The sequence below is a fragment of the Pseudophryne corroboree genome, chromosome 1 (assembly GCF_028390025.1).
Source record: "Pseudophryne corroboree isolate aPseCor3 chromosome 1, aPseCor3.hap2, whole genome shotgun sequence".
Classification (NCBI taxonomy): Eukaryota; Metazoa; Chordata; class Amphibia; order Anura; family Myobatrachidae; genus Pseudophryne; species Pseudophryne corroboree.
In genome coordinates, this window is record NC_086444.1 from 808,135,850 (window position 1) to 808,162,692 (window position 26,843).

Sequence of the window (26,843 nt, forward strand, 5' to 3'; positions counted from 1 at the left end):
ACGTTTGTAAAATTCTACAAATTTGATACCCTGGCTAAGGAGGACCTGGAGTTCTCTCATTCGGTGCTGCAGAGTCATCCGCACTCTCCCGCCCGTTTGGGAGCTTTGGTATAATCCCCATGGTCCTGACGGAGTCCCAGCATCCACAAGGACGTCAGAGAAAATAAGAATTTACTTACCGATAATTCTATTTCTCGTAGTCCGTAGTGGATGCTGGGCGCCCATCCCTAGTGCGGATTGTCTGCAATACTTGTATATAGTTATTGTTGCCAAAAATTCGGGTTTTGTTGTAGTGAGCCATCTGTTCTGGAGGCTCCTCATGTTATCATACTGTTAACTGGGTTTAGATCTCAAGTTATATGGTGTGATTGGTGTGGCTGGTATGAGTCTTACCCGGGATTCAAAATCCTTCCTTATTGTGTACGCTTGTCCGGGCACAGTATCCTAACTGAGGCTTGGAGGAGGGTCATAGGGGGAGGAGCCAGTGCACACCAGGTAGTCCTAAAGCTTTTACTTTTGTGCCCAGTCTCCTGCGGAGCCGCTATTCCCCATGGTCCTGACGGAGTCCCAGCATCCACTACGGACTACGAGAAATAGAATTATCGGTAAGTAAATTCTTATTTTTTCAAACACAGCCTGTAACATGACCGTTAGGAGCTGATTTGAATTTTATCTCTATCCACTTTATCTCTTAGTATATAGATCTAATAATACTTTACAAGCGTCGGTGATATGACTCTCCACAGGTCACCTGTTTTGCTTCCCGTTCCTTCCAGGGTTCGACCCTGGTAGCTACCTGCGTCGGATTCCCGGGTAACTCGACCCGGGTTATTTTTCAAGGACCCTTTTACACAAAGCCACAACCCGTCAATAACAAGGGTTATTTGTATTTTCTCTTACCTCCTAGAGGATAGTGGAGCCCATTTAGTACCATGGGGTATAGACTGGTCCACTAGGAGCCATGGGCACTTTAAGAATTTGATAGTGTGGGCTGGCTCCTCCCTCTATGCCCCTTCTACCAGACTCAGTTTAGAAAATGTGCCAGGAGGAGCCGGTCACGCTGAAGGAAGCTCCTGAAGAGTTTTCTGCATTTATTTTATGTTTGTTATTTTCAGGCATGGCTGGTTGGCACCAGCCTGCCTGCTTCGTGGGACTTGTGAGGTGGGGGGGGAACTGCCCAACCTCTTGAAGGGTTAATGTTCCCGTTCCCCGCTGACAGGACACTGATCCCCTGAGGGAACTATTCGCAAGCCCCACTACGGCAAGCATACATTCCCACAGCACGCCGTCACCCCTAGCAGAGCCAGAAGAATGAAGAGAGGTGAGTACTGAGCCGGCGTCCTGGTTAGTGGGGCGCCGGTCATTATGGCGGCTCAAGGGTACGGAGATGCACGGCTTCTAAACGGGGCGGAATGCGTCTCCAGACACAGTACACAACTGCGTCTCAGTACACTGTACACAGTACCCAGACTGGCAACGCAGCCTTAAAACGGTTTCTGTCCATTTTAAGCACCAAATTCCTCAGCCAGTATGAAAAAAGCAGGAAGACCGCGCGCCATTCAAGGGGCGGGTCTTCACTATGAGAGGATCCAGCAGCTTGCCAGCGCCATTTACCCTCTGCAGTGGACACAGACACTGACTGACAGGGATGCGCAGCTCCTCCAGTGTGACTCCAGATTTCCTCAGCGTTACCAGGGGGTCATAGCAGGTGGAAAGCGATTTACTAGTGTACTAAATCCGCTATCAGGGTACTTAGGGGGATATCCAATTATCCCTGTTAAAACATCAGGTCTGAAAAACGGCCGTTTTCAGACGTTTTTCTGACTTTTTTCCGATGTTTCACCGTTTTTTTTATTTATTTTTAATGCAGGCTGTTCAGATGGATCGCCTGTAAAAAAAAAACCAAAAAACCAAAAAAATCTTTCTCCCGAAAACACACAGGTTCAGTGAAACCTGTGTGTTTTTCGTGTGAAACAGCGGCTGTTTCCGGGGATTCTGCTTCGCCTGCCAGAGGCAGGTGAAACAAAGTCCCCGATAAGCTGCGGCACGTGCCGGCTTATTGGAGCTAATTAGCCCCAGCGGGACAATTAGCCCTGGTAAATTACCGGGGCTAATTGGATATCCCCCTTAGTCTGCGACCTGGCTAAGCTTGGCATTAGTGGTAAGGGCACGGTGGGGGCTGGCTCCAAACAACTCTGTCTCTCCTTGAAGGGCTCTTTGTGGGTTAATTGTGCTTAACCTTTTCCTGTGTGTGCTGTCACATTTACATTATGTCAGGCAAAGAGTGTGTTTCTTGTACAGCGGAGTGTTTCTCTTCACCAGGGGGCTCACTACTGGGTACTCATGGTTCACAGAATAGCAGGGCTGAACCAGAGTCGGTTAATTCTCTGAAAGGAATGATCTCTACTTTTTCTACAAAATTGTCCCGCAATGAGAAAGAGACGCAATACTTAAAACAAACTGTGGATGAGTTTATGAGCAGAGACTCAGTCCCCAAAACAGCGTCTCAGTCCCCTCCCATTTGTCCGCAAAAGCGATCTCTGGCCCATATCCTGCGGTCTGACTCTGACGCTGAAGGGTCAGAGTTGGAGGAGGGTGAGGTAGACTTGGAGGGGGGTGGGGGGATGCGGCTCTGCCACAGGGAATAGATGCTCTTATAGAAGCTATCAGGGATGTTCTGCATATTCCTGATAAGGTGTCAGAGGAGTGTGAGGAATCTTATTTTATTGTAAAAAAGAGGTACTCGGTCACCTTTCCTGTGTCAAAGGAATTGAATACCTTGTTTGAAGAACCATGGGTTAATCCTGATAAGAAATTTCAGATCCCGAAAAGGTTGCTCTCCTCTTTTTTCCTTTCCCTCTGGAGGATAGGAAAAAATGGGAAAATCCACCGATAGTGGACTCATCAGTCTCTAGGCTGTCACGACAAATTGTATTGCCTGTTCCTGGTGCAGCCTCCCTTAAAGACACGGCTGATCGTAAAATTGAGACTACACTCAAATCATTGTACACAGCTGCTGGGGTGGCCCAGAGACCCACTATTGCATGTGCGTGGATCACAAAAGCCATTGCAAAAAGGTCAGGTAACTTAATTGAAGGGTTAGTTTCCTTGTCTAGGGGGGATTTTGTTTTACTCCTGCAGCATATACAGGACTCTGCGAACTTTATGGGGGAAACCATAAAAGAGAGAGGCTTGCTTAACGCACGCACCACTGCTATGGCAGGGTCGGCATGCAGGGGCTTGTAGCTACGCCAGTGGACCGCGGACTCCAGGAAAGGTGTGGAAGGCCTACCATTCACAGGAGAGGCCTTGTTTGGAGATGAACTAGACAAATGGATCTCCACAGCTACTGCGGGTAAGTCTACCTATCTTCCTTCCGCAGCCCCCCATCGAAGAAGACATTCAGCTTCTAAGTTACAGTCCTTTCAGACGGCCAAGTTCAAGGGCACATCCAGAGGTGCTTTTACATCCCCCAGCAGCGCAGGAGGTAAACCACGCAAGCCAGCAACTGCAGGTTCTCATGACCAGAGCCCAGGCTCTGATTCCTCAAAGACTTCAGCATGTCGGTGGACCGCAATGCCTGGAAGGCTGTCAGGTGGTTGCCCGACTACAATTCTTCAGTCCGATCCTGTCAAGTTCTTGACAGGATCGCTGGGTCATAGATCTTATTTCCCAGGGCTACAGACTGGAGTTCCAAAAGCTCCCACCTCACAGATTCTTCAAATCGGGATTGCCAGTTTCACAAAAGGAAAGTATACCTTTACAGTATGCCATCTAAAAACTGGTACAGACTTTGAGGTTGATTCCGAGTTGTTCGCTCGCTAGCTGCTTTTAGCAGCATTGCACACGCTAAGCCGCCGCCCTCTGGGAGTGTATCTTAGCTTAGCAGAATTGCGAACGAAAGATTAGCAGAATTACGAAAATAAATTTCTTAGCAGTTTCTGAGTAGCTCGAGACTTACTCTCAAATAGCGATCAGTTCAGTCAGTTTCGTTCCTGATTTGACGTCACACACACGCCCAGCGTTCGGCCAGCCACTCCCCCGTTTCTCCAGACACTCCCGCGTTTTTCCCTGGCACGCCTGCGTTTTTCCGCACACTCTCAGAAAACGGCCAGTTTCCGCCCAGAAACACCCACTTCCTGTCAATCACACTACGATCACTTCAACGATGAAAAATCTTCGTTCGGGCGTGAGTAAATCTACTAATTTTTGTGTTAAAATACTAACCGCATGCGCATTTTTGCCTTAATCGCACCGTTGCGAAAATCGGCAACGAGCGAACACTCGGAGTGACCCCCTTTGGTCATTGTTCCAGTTCCACCTCATCTGCTCAACAAGGGGTACTAATCCAACTTGTTTGTAGTGCCGAAACCAGATGGTTCGGTAAGACCGATTCTGAGACTCAAGTCTTTGAACCCGTACTTACGAGTGTTAAAATTCAAAATAGAGTCTCTGAGAGCGGTAATCTCAGGTCTGGAGGAGGGGGAATTCCTAGTGTCTCTGGATATCAAGGATGTGTACCTTCACATTCCGATCTGGCCACCTCATCAGGCCTATCTACTGTCACTACCAGTTCCAGGTCCTGCCCGTTGGTCTCTCCACGGCACCGAGGGTGTTCACCAAGGTGATGGCAGAGATTATGTTTATACTCCACAAGCAGGGAGTGAACATAATTCCGTACCTGGACGATCTTCTGATAAAGGTGCCGTCCAGGGAGAGGTTGCTGGACAGCATTGATCTCTCAGCCACATTCCTCCCGGATCACGGGTGGATTCTGAACCTTCCAAAATCTCACCTAGAGCCAACAAGGGGGCTCCCATTCCTGGGAATGATACTGGACACGGAGTCGCAGAAAGTGTTCCTTCCGTTGGCAAAGGCATTGGTGATACAGTCGATGGTTCGGGACGTCCTAAAGCCAACCCGGGTGTCGGTGCATCTATGCATTCGCCTTCTGGGGAACATGGTAGCCTCTTATGAGGCTCTTCAATACAGAAGGTTTCACGCAAGACCCTTCCAGCTAGATCTGTTTTGGTCCGGATCGCATCTTCACATGCACCAGGGGATCAGTCTGTCGTCAAAAGCCAGGATCCCCCTTCTGTTGTGGCTACAGACTTCTCACCTCGTTGAGGGTCAGAGGTACGGAATTCAGAACTGGATTCTGTTAACCACTGACGCAACTCTCAGATGTTGGGGCACAGTTTTGGGGAAGATGTTCAAGTCAGAAAGTCATCCTTCCAATCAACATTCTGGAACTCGGGGCCATATACAACGCCCTTCTGCAGGCCTCACATCTTCAATATCAGGCCATTCAGTTCCAGTCAGACAATGTGACGGCAGTGACGTACATAAACCGACGGGGCGGAACGAAGAGCAGAGCAGCAAGGTCAGAGGTGTCAAGAATTCTCCTCTGGGCAGAAAGAAACGCTGTGGCGTTGTCAGCGGTCTTCATTCCTGGTATAGACAACTGCGCAGCAGACTTCCTCAGCAGACACGACCTCCACCCGGGGGAGTGGGGCCTTCACCAGGAGGAGTTTAGGTGTTTGACAAGTCGATGGGAATATCCACAGATTGACATGATGGCCTCTCGGTTTAACAAGAAGCTCAATCCGACTATAATCCAAGTCGGGAAGGGGGTAACATCTAAGCATTACCATCGTATTTGGAAGAAATAAGCTTCTTGGTGTGAGAGCAGAAATTATTCTGCGGTGGTCTTTCATCTGGGACGTTTCCTGCTTTTTCTGCAGGCAGGTGTGTACATGGGCCGGTGTTCTGCACATCCAACTTCCCTTTGTGCCTCCCACGGCACCTTGGAATCTCAACGTGGTGCTGCAGTTCCTCCAATCGGACTGGTTTGAACCGTTACAGGAGGTGCACGTAAAATATCTTACGTGGAAGACAGTCACACTGTTGGTCTTGGCTTCAGCACGACGTGTGTCGGAATTGGGGGCTTTGTCTCATAATAGTCCCTATTTAATTTTCCATGAGGACAGAGCTGAACTCAGAACTCGTCAGCAATTTCTTCCTAAAGTGGTGTCAGCTTTTCACATCAACCAACCTATTGTGGTTCCGGTTGTCACCGACACTTCTGGTACTTCAAAGTCTTTGGATGTTGTGAGGGCTTTGAAGGTGTATGTGAAGAGAATAGCTAGTCACAGAATAACGGACTCGCTGTTTGTTCTTTATGATCCCAAAAAGACTGCTTCAAAGCAGTCTATTGCACGCTGGATCAGGCTTACTATCCAGCATGCTTATTCCACGGCAGGTTTGCCATGTCCAAAATCTGTACAGGCCCACTCTACTAGGTCGGTGGGTTCTTCCTGGGCGGCTGCCCGGGGTGCCTCTGCTTTACAGCTCTGCCGAGCTGCTACTTGGTCATGTTTTAACATGTTTGCTAAGTTCTACAAGTTTGATACTTTGGCCTCTGAGGACCTTCAGTTTGGTCAAGCAGTTCTGCAGGATTTTCAGCACTCTCCCACCCGGTTTGGGAGCTTTGGTACATCCCCATGGTACTAAATGGACCCCAGTATCCTCTAGGACGTAAGAGAAAATAGGATTTTTATTACCTACCGGTAAATCCTTTTCTCGTAGGCCGTAGAGAATACTGGGCGCCCGCCCAGTGCTCCGTTCTTCCTGCAGTGTTACTTGGTTAAGTAATGTTGGTTCAACCGTTGCTGTTCCTGTTTTCAAGTTTGGTTAGCTTGGCTTTCCTCTTGTTGTGTGTGCTGGTTCGGAATCTCACCACTATCCTTATCTATCCTTCTCTCAAAGTACAGTATGTCCGTCTCCTCAGGCACAGTTTCCTAGACTGAGTCTGGTAGGAGGGGCATAGAGGGAGGAGAGCCAGCCCACACTATCAAATTCTTAAAGTGCCCATGGCTCCTAGTGGACCCGTCTATACTCCATGGTACTAAATGGACCACAGTATCCTCTACGGACTACGAGAAAAGTATTTACCGGTAGGTAATTAAAATCCTATTTAGTCAATGGGCTTGATTAAATTAGACTCACCCCGTGGCTTTGTGCCACACTTGTGATTTTGTAGCCCCAGACTTGATGATTTTTGCTCACCACCCCATAGGACTGCATACAAAAGTCTTGAGTCTGGTGTAAGGGGGACAGGATAATGTGATGTTGCAACGGCAAGTCTCCATCTTCGCAGCTAATTGATTCGACCCCAATGTGTCAAAAAGGCATTGTTATTGTCTAGGCAGTCTTTCACCCTTGTTCTTTGATTTATTTTTTGAAGGTTGTAGACTATCATAATCCGCATTATTATTTTCTGCATTGCTTTGCAGATGAAAAAAAAGCAAGACTGTGCGTTTACAAGCAGAGTAATAGGTAAAAGGGTCCTAAGCTTCAAATCATATGCCTAGAACCTTTTTCATTTGGGTAGAGGTTAAATAATTCATTTTCTTGCTTTTTTTCAGAATGGTTGTCTGTGTATGCTTCTGTGTAAATGGATTTTTATTTGCAGATGTCCATGTTTTTGGCTATGATGATGCATCGTCCTATTTAATGATCACAGATTGCAAAATTTCTGCACTTCCTGAGCAGATTTAAAACACATTGAAACACACCTAAAAATTATTCCTGTCTGTTTTTTATTCACCCCCATTGAGTCGTCATTTAAAATAAAATAGAAAGACTTGAATGCCAGAGTACTACATCCTGCTCCAAGTATTAGAGTCAAACAACCCAAGTCTGCATCGATGCACAGATAAATGGAGAAATGTAATAAAGCCAGGGCTCAGCACAAACTAGGCAGGTTATTTTACAGCAATATCTAACAGCTTATTTATGATTTACTATTGTTTTCTTTTCAGAGGTCTCTTGTGTCTGACTTACGCCAGATCCTTAATTGTATTATTTGTGTGCCTTTGTAGATCCTCCATCATATCAAGATAGCAAAACATTAAACTAGTCACGAGTGCAAAATACAGTATGTGTCTGTCCCACATTCTGTGCAGCCTTGTTTGTCTCTGTTTTCTAGCTTACAGCTAGATGATGTGGAAAATAAATACTATATAAAAGCTTATGAATGTACCACTGGATGTTCTTCCTGTATTCCTTCTCTCTTTTTGCTTGTTAATTTCTATTTATTTTATTGTTTGTGCAGGTTGATATGCAGTGGGTTCAAGTCTTGGCAGAAGGTTGGGCAACACCACTCAATGGCTTTATGAGAGAGAGGGAGTACTTGCAGTGCCTTCATTTTGACTGTTTGCTGGATGGTAAGTACGAGCTGACAACCCTATTGTTACTCCTATTAATAATCCTTTTTCTCTGACGTCCTAGTGGATGCTGGGACTCCGTAAGGACCATGGGGAATAGCGGCTCCGCAGGAGACAGGGCACAAAATAAAAGCTTAAGGATCAGGTGGTGTGCACTGGCTCCTCCCCCTATGACCCTCCTCCAAGCCTCAGTTAGATTTTTGTGCCCGGCCGAGAAGGGTGCAATCTAGGTGGCTCTCCTGAGCTGCTTAGAATAAAAGTTTAGTTAGGTTTTTTTTTTTTTTTTTTTTTTTTTTTTCAGTGAGTCCTGCTGGCAACAGGCTCACTGCATCGTGGGACTAAGGGGAGAAGAAACGGACTCACCTGAGTGCAGAGTGGATCGGGTTTCTTAGGCTACTGGACACTAGCTCCAGAGGGACGATCACATGTTCAGCCTGGATGGGTCACCGGAGCCGCGCCGCCGTCCCCCTTACAGAGCCAGAAGAGACGAAGAGGTCCGGTGAAATCGGCGGCAGAAGACATCCTGTCTTCAGACTAAGGTAGCGCACAGCACCGCAGCTGTGCGCCATTGCTCTCAGCACACTTCACACTCCGGTCACTGAGGTGCAGGGCGCTGGGGGGGGAGCGCCCTGAGACGCAATATAACAGAATACCTTAGGTGGCAAAACAGAATACATCACATATAGCTCCTGGGCTATATGGATGTGTTTTAATCCCCTGCCATTTTACACAAAAAAGCGGGAGATAAGGACGTCGTGAAGGGGCGGAGCCTATCTCCTCAGCACACAAGCGCCATTTTCCCTCACAGCTCCGCTGGAAGGACGGCTCCCTGACTCTCCCCTGCAGTCCTGCTTCAGAATCAGGGTAAAAAAGAGAAGGGGGGGCATTTTTGGCAGCAAATAACGATAATAACAGCAGCTATAAGGGAATAACACTTATATAAGGTTATCCCTGTATATATATATATATAGCGCTGGGTGTGTGCTGGCAGACTCTCCCTCTGTCTCTCCAAAGGGCTAAGTGGGGTCCTGTCCTCTATCAGAGCATTCCCGGTGTGTGTGCTGTGTGTCGGTACGCGTGTGTCGACATGTATGAAGAGGAAAATTATGTGGAGGCGGAGCAGTTGCCTGTGTTGGTGATGTCACCCCCTAGGGAGTCGACACCTGACTGGATGATTGTATTTAAACAATTAAGTGATAATGTCAGCAATTTGCAAAAAACTGTTGACGACATGAGACAGCCGGCAAATCAATTAGTGCCTGTCCAGGCGTCTCAGACACCGTCAGGGGCGCTAAAACGCCCGTTACCTCAGTGGGTCGACACAGACCCTGACACAGATACTGAGTCTAGTGTCGACGGTGACGAGACAAACGTAATGTCCAGTAGGGCCACACGTTACATGATCACGGCAATGAAAGAGGCATTGAACCTTTCTGACACTACAAGTACCACAAAGAAGGGTATTATGTGGGGTGAGAAAAAACTACCAATATTTTTTCCTGAGTCAGAGGAAATAAATGAGGTGTGTGAAAAAGCGTGGGTTTCCCCCGATAAAAAACAGCTAATTTCTAAAAAATTATTAGCATTATATCCTTTCCCGCCAGAGGTTAGGGCGCGTTGGGAAACACCCCCTAGGGTAGATAAGGCGCTCACACGTTTATCAAAACAAGTAGCGTTACCGTCTCCTGATACGGCTACCCTAAAAGAACCAGCTGATAGAAGGCTGGAAAATATCCTAAAAAGTATATACACACATACTGGTGTTATACTGCGACCAGCAATCGCCTCAGCCTGGATGTGCAGTGCTGGAGTCGCATGGTCGGAGTCCCTGACCGAGAATATTGATACCCTGGATAGGGACAATATTTTGTTAACTATAGAACATTTAAAGGATGCATTACTATATATGCGTGATGCACAGAGGGATATTTGCACCCTGGCATCAAGAGTAAGTGCTATGTCCATCTCTGCCAGAAGAGCGTTATGGACGCGACAGTGGTCAGGGGATGCGGATTCCAAACGGCACATGGAAGTATTGCCGTATAAAGGGGAGGAGTTATTTGGGGCTGGTCTATCGGACCTGGTGGCCACGGCAACGGCTGGAAAATCCACCTTTTTACCCCAGGTCACTCCACATCAGCAGAAAAAGACACCGTCTTTTCAAACTCAGTCCTTTCGTTCCCATAAGTACAAGCGAGCAAAAGGCCACTCTTTTCTGCCCCGGGGCAGAGGAAGAGGAAAAAGACTGCACCATGCAGCCGCTTCACAGGAGCAGAAGCCCTCCCCTGCTTCTGCCAAGTCTTCAGCATGACGCTGGGGCTTTACAAGCAGACTCAGATATGGTGGGGGCCCGTCTCAAGAATTTCAACGCGCAGTGGGCTCACTCGCAAGTGGATCCCTGGATTCTACAGGTAGTATCGCAGGGGTACAAACTGGAATTCGAGGCGTTTCCCCCTCGTCGTTTCCTGAAGTCTGCTTTACCAAAGTCTCCCTCTGACAGGGAGGCAGTTTTGGAAGCCATTCACAAGCTGTATTCCCAGCAGGTGATAATCAAGGTACCCCTCCTGCAACAAGGAAAGGGGTATTATTCCACGCTGTTTGTGGTACCGAAGCCGGACGGCTCGGTGAGACCAATTTTAAATCTGAAATCCTTGAACACTTACATAAAAAGGTTCAAATTCAAGATGGAGTCACTCAGAGCAGTGATAGCAAACCTGGAAGAAGGGGACTATATGGTGTCTCTGGACATCAAAGATGCTTATCTCCACGTCCCGATATACCCTTCTCACCAAGGGTACCTCAGGTTTGTAGTACAAAACTGTCATTATCAGTTTCAGACGCTGCCGTTTGGATTGTCCACGGCACCTCGGGTCTTTACCAAGGTAATGGCCGAAATGATGATTCTTCTACGAAGAAAAGGCATTTTAATTATCCCTTACTTGGACGATCTCCTGATAAGGGCAAGATCCAGGGAACAGTTAGAAGTCGGAGTAGCACTATCTCAGGTAGTGTTACGTCAGCACGGGTGGATTCTAAATATTCCAAAATCGCAGCTGATTCCAACGACACGTCTACTGTTCCTAGGAATGATTCTGGACACAGTCCAGAAGAAGGTGTTTCTCCCGGAGGAGAAGGCCAGGGAGTTATCCGAGCTAGTCAGGAACCTCCTAAAACCAGGACAGGTCTCAGTGCATCAGTGCACGAGGGTCCTGGGGAAAATGGTGGCTTCTTACGAAGCGATTCCATTCGGAAGATTCCATGCAAGAACATTTCAGTGGGATCTACTGGACAAATGGTCCGGATCGCATCTGCAGATGCATCAGCGGATAACCCTGTCGCCAAGGACAAGGGTGTCTCTCCTGTGGTGGCTGCAGAGTGCTCATCTACTAGAGGGCCGCAGATTTGGCATTCAGGATTGGATCCTGGTAACCACGGATGCCAGCCTGAGAGGCTGGGGAGCAGTCACACAGGGAAGGAATTTCCAGGGCCTGTGGTCAAGCTTGGAAACGTCTCTTCATATAAACATTCTGGAACTAAGGGCCATTTACAATGCCCTAAGTCAAGCAAAACCTCTGCTTCAGGGTCAGCCGGTGTTGATCCAATCGGACAACATCACGGCAGTCGCCCACGTAAACAGACAGGGCGGCACGAGAAGCAGGAGGGCAATGGCAGAAGCTGCAAGGATTCTTCGCTGGGCGGAAAATCATGTGATAGCACTGTCAGCAGTATTCATTCCGGGAGTGGACAACTGGGAAGCAGACTTCCTCAGCAGACACGACCTTCACCCGGGAGAGTGGGGACTTCACCCAGAAGTCTTCCACCTGATTGTAAACCGTTGGGAAAAACCAAAGGTGGACATGATGGCGTCACGTCTAAACAAAAAACTGGACAGATATTGCGCCAGGTCAAGGGACCCTCAGGCAATAGCAGTGGACGCTCTGGTAACGCCGTGGGTGTACCAGTCAGTGTATGTGTTCCCTCCTCTGCCTCTCATACCAAAAGTACTGAGAATCATAAGAAGGAGAGGAGTAAGAACTATACTCGTGGTTCCGGATTGGCCAAGACGGACTTGGTACCCGGAACTTCAAGAGATGCTCACGAATGAACCGTGGCCTCTACCTCTAAGAAAGGACCTGCTACTGCAGGGGCCTTGTCTGTTCCAGGACTTACCGCGGCTGCGTTTGACGGCATGGCGGTTGAACGCCGGATCCTGAGGGAAAAAGGCATTCCAGAAGAAGTCATCCCTACTCTGGTCAAAGCCAGGAAGGACGTAACCGCAAAACATTATCACCGCATTTGGCGTAAATATGTTGCGTGGTGTGAGGCCAAGAAGGCCCCTACAGAGGAATTTCAACTGGGTCGTTTCCTTCATTTCCTGCAAACAGGACTGTCTATGGGCCTAAAATTAGGGTCCATTAAGGTTCAAATTTCGGCCCTGTCGATTTTCTTCCAGAAAGAACTGGCTTCAGTACCTGAAGTTCAGACATTTGTAAAAGGGGTGCTGCACATACAGCCTCCTTTTGTGCCTCCAGTAGCACCTTGGGATCTCAATGTGGTGTTGAGTTTTCTAAAGTCACATTGGTTTGAACCACTTTCCACTGTGGACTTAAAATATCTCACATGGAAGGTGTCGATGCTGTTAGCCTTGGCTTCAGCCAGGCGTGTGTCAGAATTGGCGGCTTTATCATATAAAAGCCCTTACTTAATTTTTCATTCTGACAGGGCGGAATTGAGGACTCGTCCTCAATTTCTACCTAAGGTGGTTTCTGCATTTCACATGAACCAACCTATTGTGGTACCTGCGGCTACCAGGGACTTAGAGGACTCTAAGTTGCTTGACGTTGTCAGGGCCTTGAAAATATATGTTTCCAGAACGGCTGGAGTCAGAAAATCTGACTCGCTGTTTATCCTGTATGCACCCAACAAGCTGGGTGCTCCTGCTTCTAAGCAGACGATTGCTCGTTGGATTTGTAGTACAATTCAGCTTGCACATTCTGTGGCAGGATTGCCACAGCCAAAATCAGTAAAAGCCCATTCCACAAGGAAAGTGGGCTCATCTTGGGCGGCTGCCCGAGGGGTCTCGGCTTTACAACTTTGCCGAGCAGCTACTTGGTCAGGGGCAAACACGTTTGCTAAATTCTACAAATTTGATACCCTGGCTGAGGAGGACCTGGAGTTCTCTCATTCGGTGCTGCAGAGTCATCCGCACTCTCCCGCCCGTTTGGGAGCTTTGGTATAATCCCCATGGTCCTTACGGAGTCCCAGCATCCACTAGGACGTCAGAGAAAATAAGATTTTACTTACCGATAAATCTATTTCTCGTAGTCCGTAGTGGATGCTGGGCGCCCATCCCTAGTGCGGATTGTCTGCAATACTTGTATATAGTTATTGTTACAAAGATTCGGGTTATTATTGTTGTGAGCCATCTTTTCAGAGGCTCCTTTGCGTTTATCATACTGTTAACTGGGTTCAGATCACAAGTTGTACGGTGTGATTGGTGTGGCTGGTATGAGTCTTACCCGGGATTCAATATTCTTCCTTATTATGTACGCTCGTCCGGGCACAGTATCCTAACTGAGGCTTGGAGGAGGGTCATAGGGGGAGGAGCCAGTGCACACCACCTGATCCTTAAGCTTTTATTTTGTGCCCTGTCTCCTGCGGAGCCGCTATTCCCCATGGTCCTTACGGAGTCCCAGCATCCACTACGGACTACGAGAAATAGATTTATCGGTAAGTAAAATCTTATTTGTTCCCGCGCTACCCACTTCCCGAGGGTGTGGTATTGAAAGTCGACAGTAACTAGGTCGACAATGTCTAGGTCGACCACTATTGGTCGACAGTAACTAGGTCGACAGGGTGTCTAGGTCGACAGGGTCTTTAGGTCGACATGTTCTAGGTCGACAGGTCAAAAGGTCGACATGAGTTTTTAATGTTATTTTGGTGTTGTTTTCTTCGTAGAGTGACCGGGAACCCCAATTAGTGCACCGCGTCCCCTCGCATGGCTCGCTTCGCTCGCCTTGCTTCGGGCATGGTGCCTTCGCTCCGCTACCGCTTCGCTCGGCACAGATTACCGTTCCAATCGTAGTCCACGTGGATCGTTAAGTATGAAAAGGTTCAAAAAAAGAAAAAAATTGTGCAAAACTCATGTCGACCTTTTGACCTGTCGACCTAGAACATGTCGACCTAAAGACCCTGTCGACCTAGTTACTGTCGACCAATAGTGGTCGACCTAGACATTGTCAACTTTCAGTCCGGATCCCCTTTCCGAGTCTTATCCAGCAATCATTTTTTATATTAATCTTATTTTTTATTTACCAAAATTTACACGAAAGTGTTTTGTGTTTTTCTTCATTTCAGGAAAGATTTCTTATTGTAGTATATTGAGATTTTTATATATATATATATATATATATATATATAATATATAAATATGTATATATATATATATATATATATATATATATATATATAAAATCAAAATCTGGCACTGTTTAGCTTAACTTTTTAACACCATATTTACCAGCTGTCCTGTAACATTCTCTATTCCTTGATCTGTCTCTAGAAACAAGTATTTAAAAACTTACTTTGTAGGTTTTTGCAAACAACACTTTTGGCAATGTTTTGGCAAGTTTACACCTCCTTTGTTTAAACTAGTGTTTTTATTAAAAATGTTTAATGTCAGTGTCGTGCCCAGTGCTAATGCTTAACTCCTGTGTGAGTGTTTCTCTGAAAAGTGCTTTTGTATTTTCCATTTTTTGTATTACTATTCAGATTTATTAAATTATAAGTAATAAGTAGGACAAGTTCTTAACATTAACTTGTTCTTAATTTTAATTTAATCTATCTCTGTATTCTTTGTATGTATCAATATATTTAGTCTATCAACATATATTCAGATTTAATAGAAACAATGAGCTGTAAAAAAATTGGTTTCATTGAGATGTAAAATAAATCAAAGCCTAATAACATTATTAATGTTATAATGTAAATTATTATTAGAAAGCATTAAAACATGGTTTCTAATACTTTCTTTCAGTCTTTTTTTTTCATTAAAACATTAATAATGCAAGAAAAAAATCTGTATAATCCAAGAAAAACAATTAAAACCAAAAAGGCATTTAAAAAAAAAAAATCCCCAAACCCTGGTTCATGCACCTCATTGTAGAGGTTTTTTTTGTTTTGTTTTTGTTTTTCTTGGGGGAGTTTGCTATTTTCTCTGTAGAATTTTTTAAACGATGCATATCATTTTTTTACTTTTATTTTTACTTTATTTTACCTGAGGCTTCATTCATAAAAATATTTTATAAATGTATTTTTTGAGCATAGAAAACACCCTTTGTGCAGTCTAGAACCTTCAGCCCTTATGATTCCAAGCACTTTTGTCACATTTGATAAGTGAAGAGCCATACTCGCTTAGTCACACTGGGTGTTAAGAAATAAAGAGATTGCTAATAGTTCATTTATTCTCATTTCTTTTGAAGTTGAAGTGCAAGTCTCGCTAGATGGTATGATTATCTACTTTTCCTGAGATTTTGAAAATCTTGGATAGACTATTTTGGATTTTGTTTTATGTGTCTACAAAATGTAGACTATAAATAGATCAGTGTGTCTCCAGATGTATGTAATGACATTTATCTGCTTGTACACACAGATGTACATAGTTGGCTATGCTTTGTGCACTGTGCTATGCATGAATATAATGCACTTACAGTATGCTGCAATATTTGCCTTGCACTCTTCTTTCAGAAAATATACTAACTAGAGGCTTATGTTATCTTAATTTTGATTTGGATTTATGTATTTATTTGTGTATTTAGAAATAAAATGCACTGAATGTATAGTATATTTTTTTTTCTAACTTTGCATCATTTAAAATGTTTTATGATTTTGAATATTGTATAGGTTCCCCAAATATTCAAAGCTTAAAATATTAAGGTTTTTTTCTGTGTCAATCTGTCTGTGTGTTTTTTTATCAAAGGAAAAAGTCTTAAATCAAAATGAATGTTTATCGCAGGATTTGGTGTTTTTTTGCCTATTAGAAACGATCAACTTAAGCTCGCATCACTCCATCCTCATCATCGGCTATGTCACTCCAGCGCCATCCCTGCCACGTCTCCCCAGCACTATCCCTGTGTCTCCTCCCTCATCCTCCCAGCCTCATAATCCATGTGTCTCTTGGTGGGGGGGGGGGGGGGGGTGGATACAGTTAGGTGCGAGATTGCAAAAGTATTTAAACTCATTCACTTCGCCTATAAATTCTCACACTTCGCCTTTGTGCGCGCACCAGAGATTCGCACAAGTTTCAATTAGAGCTGACAATTCGTAGTACTCTTGCGAATTATGTCCAAAAAACAAACTTAGAAATTAGCATGAAAAAGTGGGTACAACTTCCTAGACCACAAAAAAGTGACAACTTTGTTAGCTTTATTACGTAGAGGACTGTTAGTGGGTATAAGGAAAGTACTGTACCTTTTAAAAGGTGTCAAAGGGCTGATTTGTGTATCACCAAAGAATTTAACAAAAAATACCCCAAAAAATAGAAACAAAAGGTGATTTGGGTGTAATTTAAGGCCACTTTTCATTTTTAAAAAGCAATTATTTTTCATTGAAACAAATACTTTAATTGAATTTAGGGTTCATAAACGAACAAAAAATTTGATTTTGGAGTACTTTGAGGCATTCATTTTTTTACCCCAAAAATGACATGTAATGATTAACTAGCCATTCAGGGTATGGGGAGGGGTTCTGAATAGGGAAGCCGGTCCCGCCTCATTTTCTCAATCCTGGGAATCTGGATTTAAAAAAATCTAATTCCCTGGATTCCCAGAATTGAATTGATCAATGAAAATATAAGTTAAAAATAATTTCCCAGTCCCACATGAATAATATAAAACTTTTATTTCCCTCACTGGAATAAAATAACTTTTATGGCCACCAATGGCCCAGCTGCACACTAAGAAAAACCAGGCTGTGTTTGACAGACAGTGAGTGACACGGTTATATTCACTTTACTCACCCTCCTCCAGAGTCCACTCAGAGTCCAGATCGAAGAACACCACTAGTCTTCCACCATAGTCTTCCCCTAGTCTTAAGTCACTCAGAGTCACAGCAGTCTGTCCCATTCCTGGACCCAGTCAGGCTGTAGGTGCCGCTCAGTGTGACAGTGGGGAGGAGTCTTAAGCCTGGAGACGGCATAAGGAAGTGTTAAACCAGTGATAAGTGCACCAGCTCCTAACTGTTAATTTACATATTGGAGCTGATTGGCTCGTGCGTATATCACCTTGAACTTATCACTGGTTTATCACTTCCTTATGCCTTCAGTTTAATACACTGCCCCAATGTGTCACAGTCACCATGCGGCTGCAACACTAGGCATTGGTAGACTTCCGCGGCTGTTTAAGGGGCGTGCTGGCATGGGACTGTATAGTGTGAACTCTATAACATCCCACGCAGCTGCACACATATGTCATAACCCCCCCCCCTTCCCCCTCCAGACAGCTTTTGAGTCAAGTGCTAGTTCTCAGTGCTGCCCTATCATTCACACCTCAATCACGCGATTGGAGGCACCAATCTTGGGATTCAAATCCTGACTTTTTTTTGCCCAAATCCTGGGCTTCCCCTCCCTAGTTCTGAAGCAAGTCCCAACATTTTTACCTTTTTAAAAAAAAGATTTTCCCTACCTTTTCACCTGCTCAGGGGACGTAGACAAAAACGAAATTACTCTGAAAAAGGAATGCAAGATTGTAATTGAATTGCAAATATAATACGCTATGTGAATTTGCAAGTAATTCATCTTTGCAGGGCCAGACTCTCACCTAATTGAATACTACCCCCCCCTCCATAGCCCTTGTGTCCCTTAGCCTTATTCTCCCCACCCCGTCTCTCAGCCCTATCATCCCATTGTGTCTCAATAGCCCTGTGTTTTCAGCTTCATCTCCTCCCCCTCCAAACGTACCATATGTCTCTCAGCCCAGCCCACGCTTACCTCCTGTTGTCCGCTAAGACACTTGCTCCTATTTGTGGGCGTCGCAGCACTTCTCCTATCCAGCGGTGTGATATTGTGCTGCACTGAAAAATAAATTTTTATTCTGGTTGTTGAGCGCTGGGCGCCTGCCTGTGTGCCATGCTGAATACAGCAGTAGGGCAGTGTTGTTTTACATGCAAGGGGGACACATCAACTGGACTTCTGAGAGGCCGGAGCCCCTCAGAATCTTGGGGCCAGTGACGTGCGGTGGGCTGAGGCAGGTGAGGCAGAGCCTTTCCTGTCGTACTAACGTTTGTGCCAGAGATTTGACTGTATAAAGTATATGAAAAATACAAAGAACTTGTTTGAAATATCTTCTTTTGCATTATTCTAATAATTTTTATAGTCAAAACTCTGGCGTAAAAAGTCTATGGCACCCTATCTTTTACGCACTTTTCTGATCAAAACTCACCAAATTTCTAGGAGTTTATACTGCTGCACCTGTGTATAATGCCTAGATGTACCCTTTGGCTCATATATTGTGTAAATCTGGCTCTGGTACTAGCCACTCCCTCCTGAGCCATTTACCTCACCGCACGTCCCTGCTTGGGGCACAGTACAAGTGTCCCCTCTCTACCCCCCTGTTGCCAGACCTGGTTGCAGTACAATTACCACAACTGTCCAGTTATCATTACCTCAGGACTCATTTTAGCTGGGATTGGCCAAAGGAATAAAAGTTTTATTAAAATAAAGCTTCTTATTAATCTGTTATTTAGAAAGGTTCTATTTTTACACTTTTTTTTTCAAAACAATGTTATTTTCTTAAATTGCATTTGGAACTCGCATAGTCAGGCTATTCTTACTTCTGCTGACCATCACTCGGCTGTCCCGATTTTTAATTTTTACTCAAAAATTATGTGTTTTTTGTTTTTTAAACCTGCAATGAGTAGCTATAAAAAGTCTTAATTTCACAGATGTACAGTGCATCCGGATAGTATCCACAGCGCTTCACTTTTTCCACATTTCTCTGACGTCCTAGTGGATGCTGGGAACTCCGTAAGGACCATGGGGAATAGCGGCTCCGCAGGAGTCTGGGCACATCTAAAGAAAGCTTTAGGATCACCTGGTGTGCACTGGCTCCTCCCCCTATGACCCTCCTCCAAGCCTCAGTTAGATTTCTGTGCCCGACGAGAAGGGTGCACACTAGGGGCTCTCCTGAGCTCTTTGTGAAAGTTTTAGTTTAGGTTTATTATTTTCAGTGAGACCTGCTGGCAACAGGCTCACTGCATCGTGGGACTAAGGGGAGAAGAAACGGACTCACCTGCGTGCAGAGTGGATCGGGTTTCTTAGGCTACTGGACATTAGCTCCAGAGGGACGATCACAGGTTCAGCCTGGATGGGTCCCGGAGCCGCGCCGCCGGCCCCCTTACAGAGCCAGAAGAGCGAAGAGGTCCGGTGAAATCGGCGGCAGAAGACGATCCGGTCTTCAGATAAGGTAGCGCACAGCACCGCAGCTGTGCGCCATTGCTCTCAGCACACTTCACACTCCGGTCACTGAGGGTGCAGGGCGCTGGGGGGGCAGCGCCCTGAGACGCAATAAATCGATAAAAACCTTATATGGCTAAAATAAATGCATCACATATAACTCCTGGGCTATATGGATGCATTTAACCCCTGCCAAAACATACAGAAAAACGGATGATAAGGACGCCGAGAAAGGGGCGGAGCCTATCTCCTCAGCACACTGGCGCCATTTTCCCTCACAGCTCAGTTGGAGGGAAGCTCCCTGGCTCTCCCCTGCAGTCACTACACTACAGAAAGGGGTTAAAAAAGAGAGGGGGGCACAAATTAGGCGCAGTATAAACAATACAGCAGCTATAAAGGGAAAAACACTTATATAAGGTTATCCCTGTATATATATAGCGCTCTGGTGTGTGCTGGCAAACTCTCCCTCTGTCTCCCCAAAGGGCTAGTGGGTCCTGTCCTCTATCAGAGCATTCCCTGTGTGTGTGCTGTGTGTCGGTACGTTTGTGTCGACATGTATGAGGAGAAAAATGATGTGGAGACGGAGTAGAGTGTCTGTAATAGTGTTGTCACCCCCTAGGGGGTCGACACCTGAGTGGATGTACTGTTGAAATTGCGTGACAGTGTCAGCTTTGTATAAAAGACAGTGGTTGACATGAGACAGCCGGCTACTCAGCTTGTGCATGTCCAGACGTCTCATACAGGGTCTCTAAAGCGCCCGTTACCTCAGATACAGACGCCGACACGGATACTGACTCATGTGTCGACGGTGAAGAGACAACCGTGATTTCCAATAGGGCCACTCATTGCATGATTGATGCAATGGAAAATGTTTACACTTTTCTGATAATATAAATACCACCAAAAAAAGGGGTATTATGTTTGGTGAGGAAAAACTTCCTGTAGTTTTCCTGAATCTGAAAAATAAAATGAGGTGTGTGATGATGCGTGGGTTTCCCCCCGATAACAATTGATAATTCTAAAAAGTTATTGGCAGTATACCTTTTCCCGCCAGAGGTTAGGGTGCGTTGGGAAACACCCCCTACAGGGGATAAGGCGCTCACACGCTTGTAAGAACAAGGGCTCTACCCTCTCTTGAGATGGCCGCCCTTAAGGATCCTGCTGATAAAAAGCAGGAGGGTATCCTAAAATGTATTTACACACATACTAGTGTTATACTGCGACCAGCAATCGCCTCAGCCTGGATGTGCAGTGCTGGGTTGGTGTGGTCGGATTCCCTGACTGGAAATATTGATATCCTAGATAAGGACAGTATATTATTGCCTATAGAGCAATTAAAAGATGCATTTCTATATATGCATGATGCACAGCGGAATATTTGCCGACTGGCATCAAGTATAAGTGCGTTGTATTCTACCAGTAAAGTGGTCAGGGATTCCAAACGGCATTTGGAAGTATTGCCTTAAAAAAGGGGATGTACCCTAGGTCGCCTCTCAAAATAAGATGCCGTATTATCAGGCGCAGTCCTGGTTGGCAAGCGGACAAAAGGGTTCCTCTTTTCTGCTCGTGACAGAGGGAGAGGAAAATGGCTGCAGAGATCAGCCAGTTCCCAGGAACAGAAACCCTTTTCCGCCTCTGCCAAGCCCTCAGTATGACGCTAGGGCTTTACAAGTTCAGGCACGGTGGGGGCCCGTTCTCAGTGAATTTCAGTGCGCAGTGGGCTCACTCGCAAGTAGACCCCTGGATCCTTCAGGTAATATTTCAGGGGTACAAATTGGAATTCGAGACGTATTCCCCTCGCCGTTTCCAAAAGTCTGTTTTACCGACGTCTCCCGCTGACAGGGAGGCAGTTTTGGAAGCCATTCACAAGCTGTATTCCCAGCAGGTGATAATTAAGGTACCCCTCCTGCAACAGGGAACGGGGTATTATTCCACACTATTGTGGTACCGAAGCCAGACGGCTCGGTGAGACCGATTTTAAAATCTAAAATCTTTGAACACTTACATACAGAGGTTCAAATTCAAAATTGAGTCACTCAGAGCAGTGATTGCAAACCTGGAAGAAGGGGACTACATGATGTCTCGGGACATCAAGGATGCTTACCTTCATGTCAAAATTTACCCTTCTCACCAAGGGTATCTCAGGTTATGGTACAGAACTGTCACTATCAGTTCAGACGCTACCGTAGGGAGGGTCCACGGCACCCCGGGTCTTTACTGAAGTAATGACCGAAATGATGATATTCCTTCGAAGGAAGGGAATTTTAGTTATCCTTTACTTGGACGATTCCCTGATAAGGGTAAGATCCAGGGAACAGTTGGAGATCGGTGTAGCACTATCTCAGGTAGTGTTGCGGCAGCACGATTGGATTCTCAATATTCCAGATTCGCAGCTGGTTCCGACGACTTGTCTTCTGTTCCTAGGGATGATCCTGGACACAGTCCAGAAAGAAGGTGTTTCTCCCGGAGGAAAAAGCCAGGGAGTCATCCGAGCTAGTCAGGAACCTCCTAAAACCAAACCAAGTCTCAGTGCATCAATGCACAAGGGTTCTGGGTAAAAATGGTGGCTTCCTACGAAGCAATCCCATTCGGCAGATTCCACGCAAGACTTTCCAGTGGAACCTACTGGACAAATGGTCCGGGTCGCATCTTCAGATGCATCAGCGGATAACCCTGTCACCAGGGACAAGGGTATCCCTCCTGTGGTGGTTGCAGAGTGCTCATCTTCTAGAGGGCCGCAGATTCGGCATTCAGGACTGGGTCCTGGTGACCACGGATGCCAGCCTGCGAGGCTGGGGAGCAGTCACACACGGAAGGAATATCCAGGGCTTATGGTCAAGCCTGGAGACATCACTTCACATAAATATCCTGAAGCTAAGGGCCATTTACAATGCTCTAAGCTTAGCAAGACCTCTGCTTCAAGGTCAGCCGGTGTTGATCCAGTCGGACAACATTACGGCAGTCACCCACGTAAACAGACAGGGTGCCACAAGAAGCAGGAGGGCAATGGCAGAAGCTGCAAGGATTCTTCGCTGGGCGAAAAACCATGTGATAGCACTGTCAGCAGTTTTCATTCCGGGAGTGGACAACTGGGAAGCAGATTTCCTCAGCATGACCTCCACCCGGGAGAGTAGGGACTTCACCCAGAAGTCTTCCACATGATTATAAACCGTTGGGAAAAACTCGACAGGTATTGCGCCAGGTCAAGGGACCCTCAGGCAATAGCTGTAGATGCTCTGGTAACACCGTGGGTGTACCAATCAGTGTATGGGTTCCCTCCTCTGCCTCTCATACCCAAGGTACTGAGATTGATAAGATGGAGAGGAGTAAGCACTATATTAGTGGCTCCGGATTGGCCAAGAAGGACTTGGTAACCGGAACTTCAAGAGATGCTCACGGAGGATCCGTGGCCTCTACCTCTAAGAAGGGACCTGCTTCAGCGGGGACCTTGTCTGTTCCAAGACTTGCCGCGGCTGCGTTGACGGCATGGCGGTTGAACGCCGGATCCTGAAGGAAAAAGGCATTCCGGATGAAGTCATCCCTATCCTGATCAAGGCCGGGAAGGATGTAACCGCAAAACATTATCACCGCATTTGGCGAAAATATGTTGCGTGGTGCGAGGCCAGTAAGGCTCGACGGAGGAAATTCAACTGGGTCGATTCCTACATTTCCTGCAAACAGGAGTATCTATGGGCCTGAAATTGGGGTCCATTAAGGTTCTGTCAATTTTCTTCCAAAAAAGAACTAGCTTCAGTCCCTGAAGTTCAGACGTTTGTTAAAGGGGTACTGCATATACAGACTCCTTTTGTGCCTTCAGTGGCACTTTGGGATCTCAAGGTGGTTTTTGGGTTCCAAAAGTCACATTGGTTTGACCCACTTAAATCTGTGGAGTTAAAATATCTCACAGAAAAAGTGGTCATGCTGTTGGCTCTGGCCTGGGCCAGGCGCGTGTCAGAATTGGTGGCTTTATCCTGTAAAAGCCCTTATCTGAGTTTCCATTCGGACAGGGCGGAATTGAGGACTCGTCCTCAGTTTCTCCCTAAGGTGGTTTCAGCGTTCACCTGAACCAAACCTATTGTGGTGCCTGCGGCTACTAGGGACTTGGAGGACTCCAAGTTGCTAGACGTTGTCAGGACCCGGAAAATATATGTTTCCAGGACGGCTGGAGTCAGGAAATCTGACTCGCTGTTTATCCTGTATGCTCCCAACTAGCTGGGTGCTCCTGCTTCTAAGCAGACTATTGCTCGTTGGATTTGTAGTACAATTCAGCTTGCACATTCTGTGGCAGGCCTGCCACAGCCAAAAAAAAATAAAAAATAAAATCTGTAAATGCCCACTCCACAAGGAAGGTGGGCTCATCTTGGGCAGCTGCCAAGGGGTCTCGGCTTTACAACTTTGCAGAGCAGTTACTTGGTCAGGAGCAAATACGTTTGTAAAATTCTACAAATTTGATACCCTGGCTGAGGAGGACCGGGAGTTCTCTCATTGGGTGCTGCAGAGTCATCCGCACTCTCCCGCCCGTTTTGGGAGCTTTGGTATAATCCCCATGGTCCTAACGGAGTTCCCAGCATCCACTAGGACGTCAGAGAAAATAAGAATTTACTTACCGATAATTCTATTTCTCGTAGTCCGTAGTGGATGCTGGGCGCCCATCCCAAGTGCGGATTGTCTGCAATACTGGTACATAATTATTGTTACCAAAAAATTCGGGTTATTGCTGTAGTGAGCCATCTTTTCTAGAGTCTCCTCTATTATCATGCTGTTAACTGGGTTCAGATCACAAGTTGTACAGTGTGATTGGTGTGGCTGGTATGAGTCTTACCCGGGATTCAAAATCCTTCCTTATTGTGTACGCTCGTCCGGGCACAGTATCCTAACTGAGGCTTGGAGGAGGGTCATAGGGGGAGGAGCCAGTGCACACCAGGTGATCCTAAAGCTTTTTTTAGATGTGCCCAGACTCCTGCGGAGCCGCTATTCCCCATGGTCCTTACGGAGTTCCCAGCATCCACTACGGACTACGAGAAATAGAATTATCGGTAAGTAAATTCTTATTTTTGTTATGTTACAGCCTTATTCCAAAATGGAAAAAATTAATTTTCCCCCACAAAATTCTACACATAATACCCGTGAAAAAATTTTTTTTGGAGTTTTTTGCAAATGTATTAAAAATAAAAAACTAAGAAATCACATGTACATAAGTATTCACAGCCTTTGCCTTGAAGCTCAAAATTGAGCTCGGGTGCATCCATTTTCCACTGATCATCCTTGAGATATTCCTACAGCTTAAGTGGAGTCCACCTGTGGTTAATTCAGTTAACTGGACATGATTTGGAAACGCACACACCTGCCTATATAAGGTCCCACACTTGACAGTGCATGTCTGAGCACAAACCAAGCATGAAGTCAAAGGAATTGTCTGTAGACCTCCGAGACAGGATTGTCTCGAGGCACATATCTGGGGAAGGGTACAGAAAAATATCTGCTACTTTGAAGGCCCCAATGAGCACAGTGGCCTCCATCATCTGTAAAAGGAAGAAGTTCAAAACCACCAGGACTCTTCCTAGAGCTGGCCGGACATCTAAACTGAGCGATTGGGGGAGAAGGGCCCTAGTCAGGGAGGTGACCAAGAACCTGATAGTCACTCTGTCAGATCTACAGCATTCCTCTTTGTAGAGAGGAGAACCTTCCAGAAGGACAACCTTCTCTGCAGCAATCCACCAATCAGGCCTGTATGGTAGAGTGGCCACTCCTTAGTAAAAAGCACATGGCAGCCCGCCTGGAGTTTGCCAAAATGCACCTGAAGGACTCAGACCATGAAAAACAAAATTCTCTGGTCTGATGAGACAAAGATTGAACTCCTTGGCGTGAATGCCAGGCTTCATGTTTGGAGGAAACCAGGCACAGCTCATCACCAGGCCTATACCATCCCTACAGTGAAGCATGGTGGTGGCAGCATCATGCTGTGGGGATATTTTTCAGCGGCAGGAACTGGGAGACTAGTCAGAATAGAGGGAAAGATGAATACAGCAATGTACAGAGACATCCTTGATGAAAACCTGCTCCAGAGCGCTCTTGACCTCAGACTGGGGCGACGGTTCATCTTTCAGCAGGACAATGACCCTAAGCAGGCAGCCAAGATATCAAAGGAGTGGCTTCAGGACAACTCTGTGAATGTCCTTGAGTGGCCCAGCCAGAGCCCAGACTTGAATCCAATCGAACATCTCTGGAGAGATCTGAAAATGGCTGTGCACTGATGCTTCCCATCCAACCTGATGGAGCTTTAGAAGTGCTGCAAAGAGGAATGGGCAAAACTGACCAAAGATAGGTGTGCCAAGCTTGTTGCACCATAAGACTTGAGGCTGTAATTGCTGCCAAAGGTGCATCAACAAAGTATTGAACAAAGGCTTGTAATACTTATGTACATGTGATTTCTTAGTTTTTTATTTTTAATAAATTTGCAAAAATCTCAAAAAAACTTTTTTTCATGTTGTCATTATGGGGTATTATGTGTAGAATTTGAGGAAAAAATGAATTTATTCCATTTTGGAATAAGGCTGTAACATAAAATGTGGAAAAAGTGAAGACCTGTGAATATTTTCCTGATGCACTGTATAGACCCACTTTGTCTTGCCTGGTGAGAATCTCCTTATCCATCCATTCTGTGACTGAAGAGCAGGCCGCCTGATGTAAAGGGATGACTATTCAATGAGTACAAGTCACTATGATCAAAGGTGCATACACACTGGGCGGTTTTGCCCAACGTGTATGCACAGTGATGATGGCTGACATCGCTAGGCTGAAAATCGCTCAGTGCATATACACTGGGCGCTTTTCCCCCCTGCCCAACGATGTCAGCGGGGGTGAACGGCTTTCCATAGCAGGACGCTATGGAAAGCCGTTCACCCCGCCGTTCATCTACTGGTAATACCAGCAGATGAACGGTGGCCGCCGGCGATGAAGCGGGAGCACCCATCAGCGCTCATCGCCGGGGCATACACACTGGGCGATTTTGAGCTGAAAGTAGCTTAAAACACCAAAAGTGAGTTGTTTTTAGCTCAAAATTAACCAGTGTATATGGACCTTAAGAGAGAAGCTACAATGATTAATATTCAATTTACAGTGTAGACCTATTTATTTCAACAGTAAAACCATAGAATTAGAAACAT

General features: G+C 45.9%; 1 protein-coding gene across 2 annotated transcripts in view; it reads left to right on the forward strand.

Annotated features, from left to right (window-relative positions):
- PAPSS1 (3'-phosphoadenosine 5'-phosphosulfate synthase 1) overlaps positions 1-26,843 on the forward strand; it is a 366,081-nt gene that overhangs the window by 199,918 nt on the left and 139,320 nt on the right. For both annotated transcript variants that reach the window (XR_010176283.1, XM_063919199.1), the window contains exon 7: positions 8,117-8,228. Coding sequence is in view for 1 of the 2 variants with exons in the window: in XM_063919199.1 (XP_063775269.1) it covers positions 8,117-8,228 (112 nt within the window). In the remaining variant the exon portion in view is untranslated. The remainder of the gene's footprint in view (positions 1-8,116; positions 8,229-26,843) is intronic.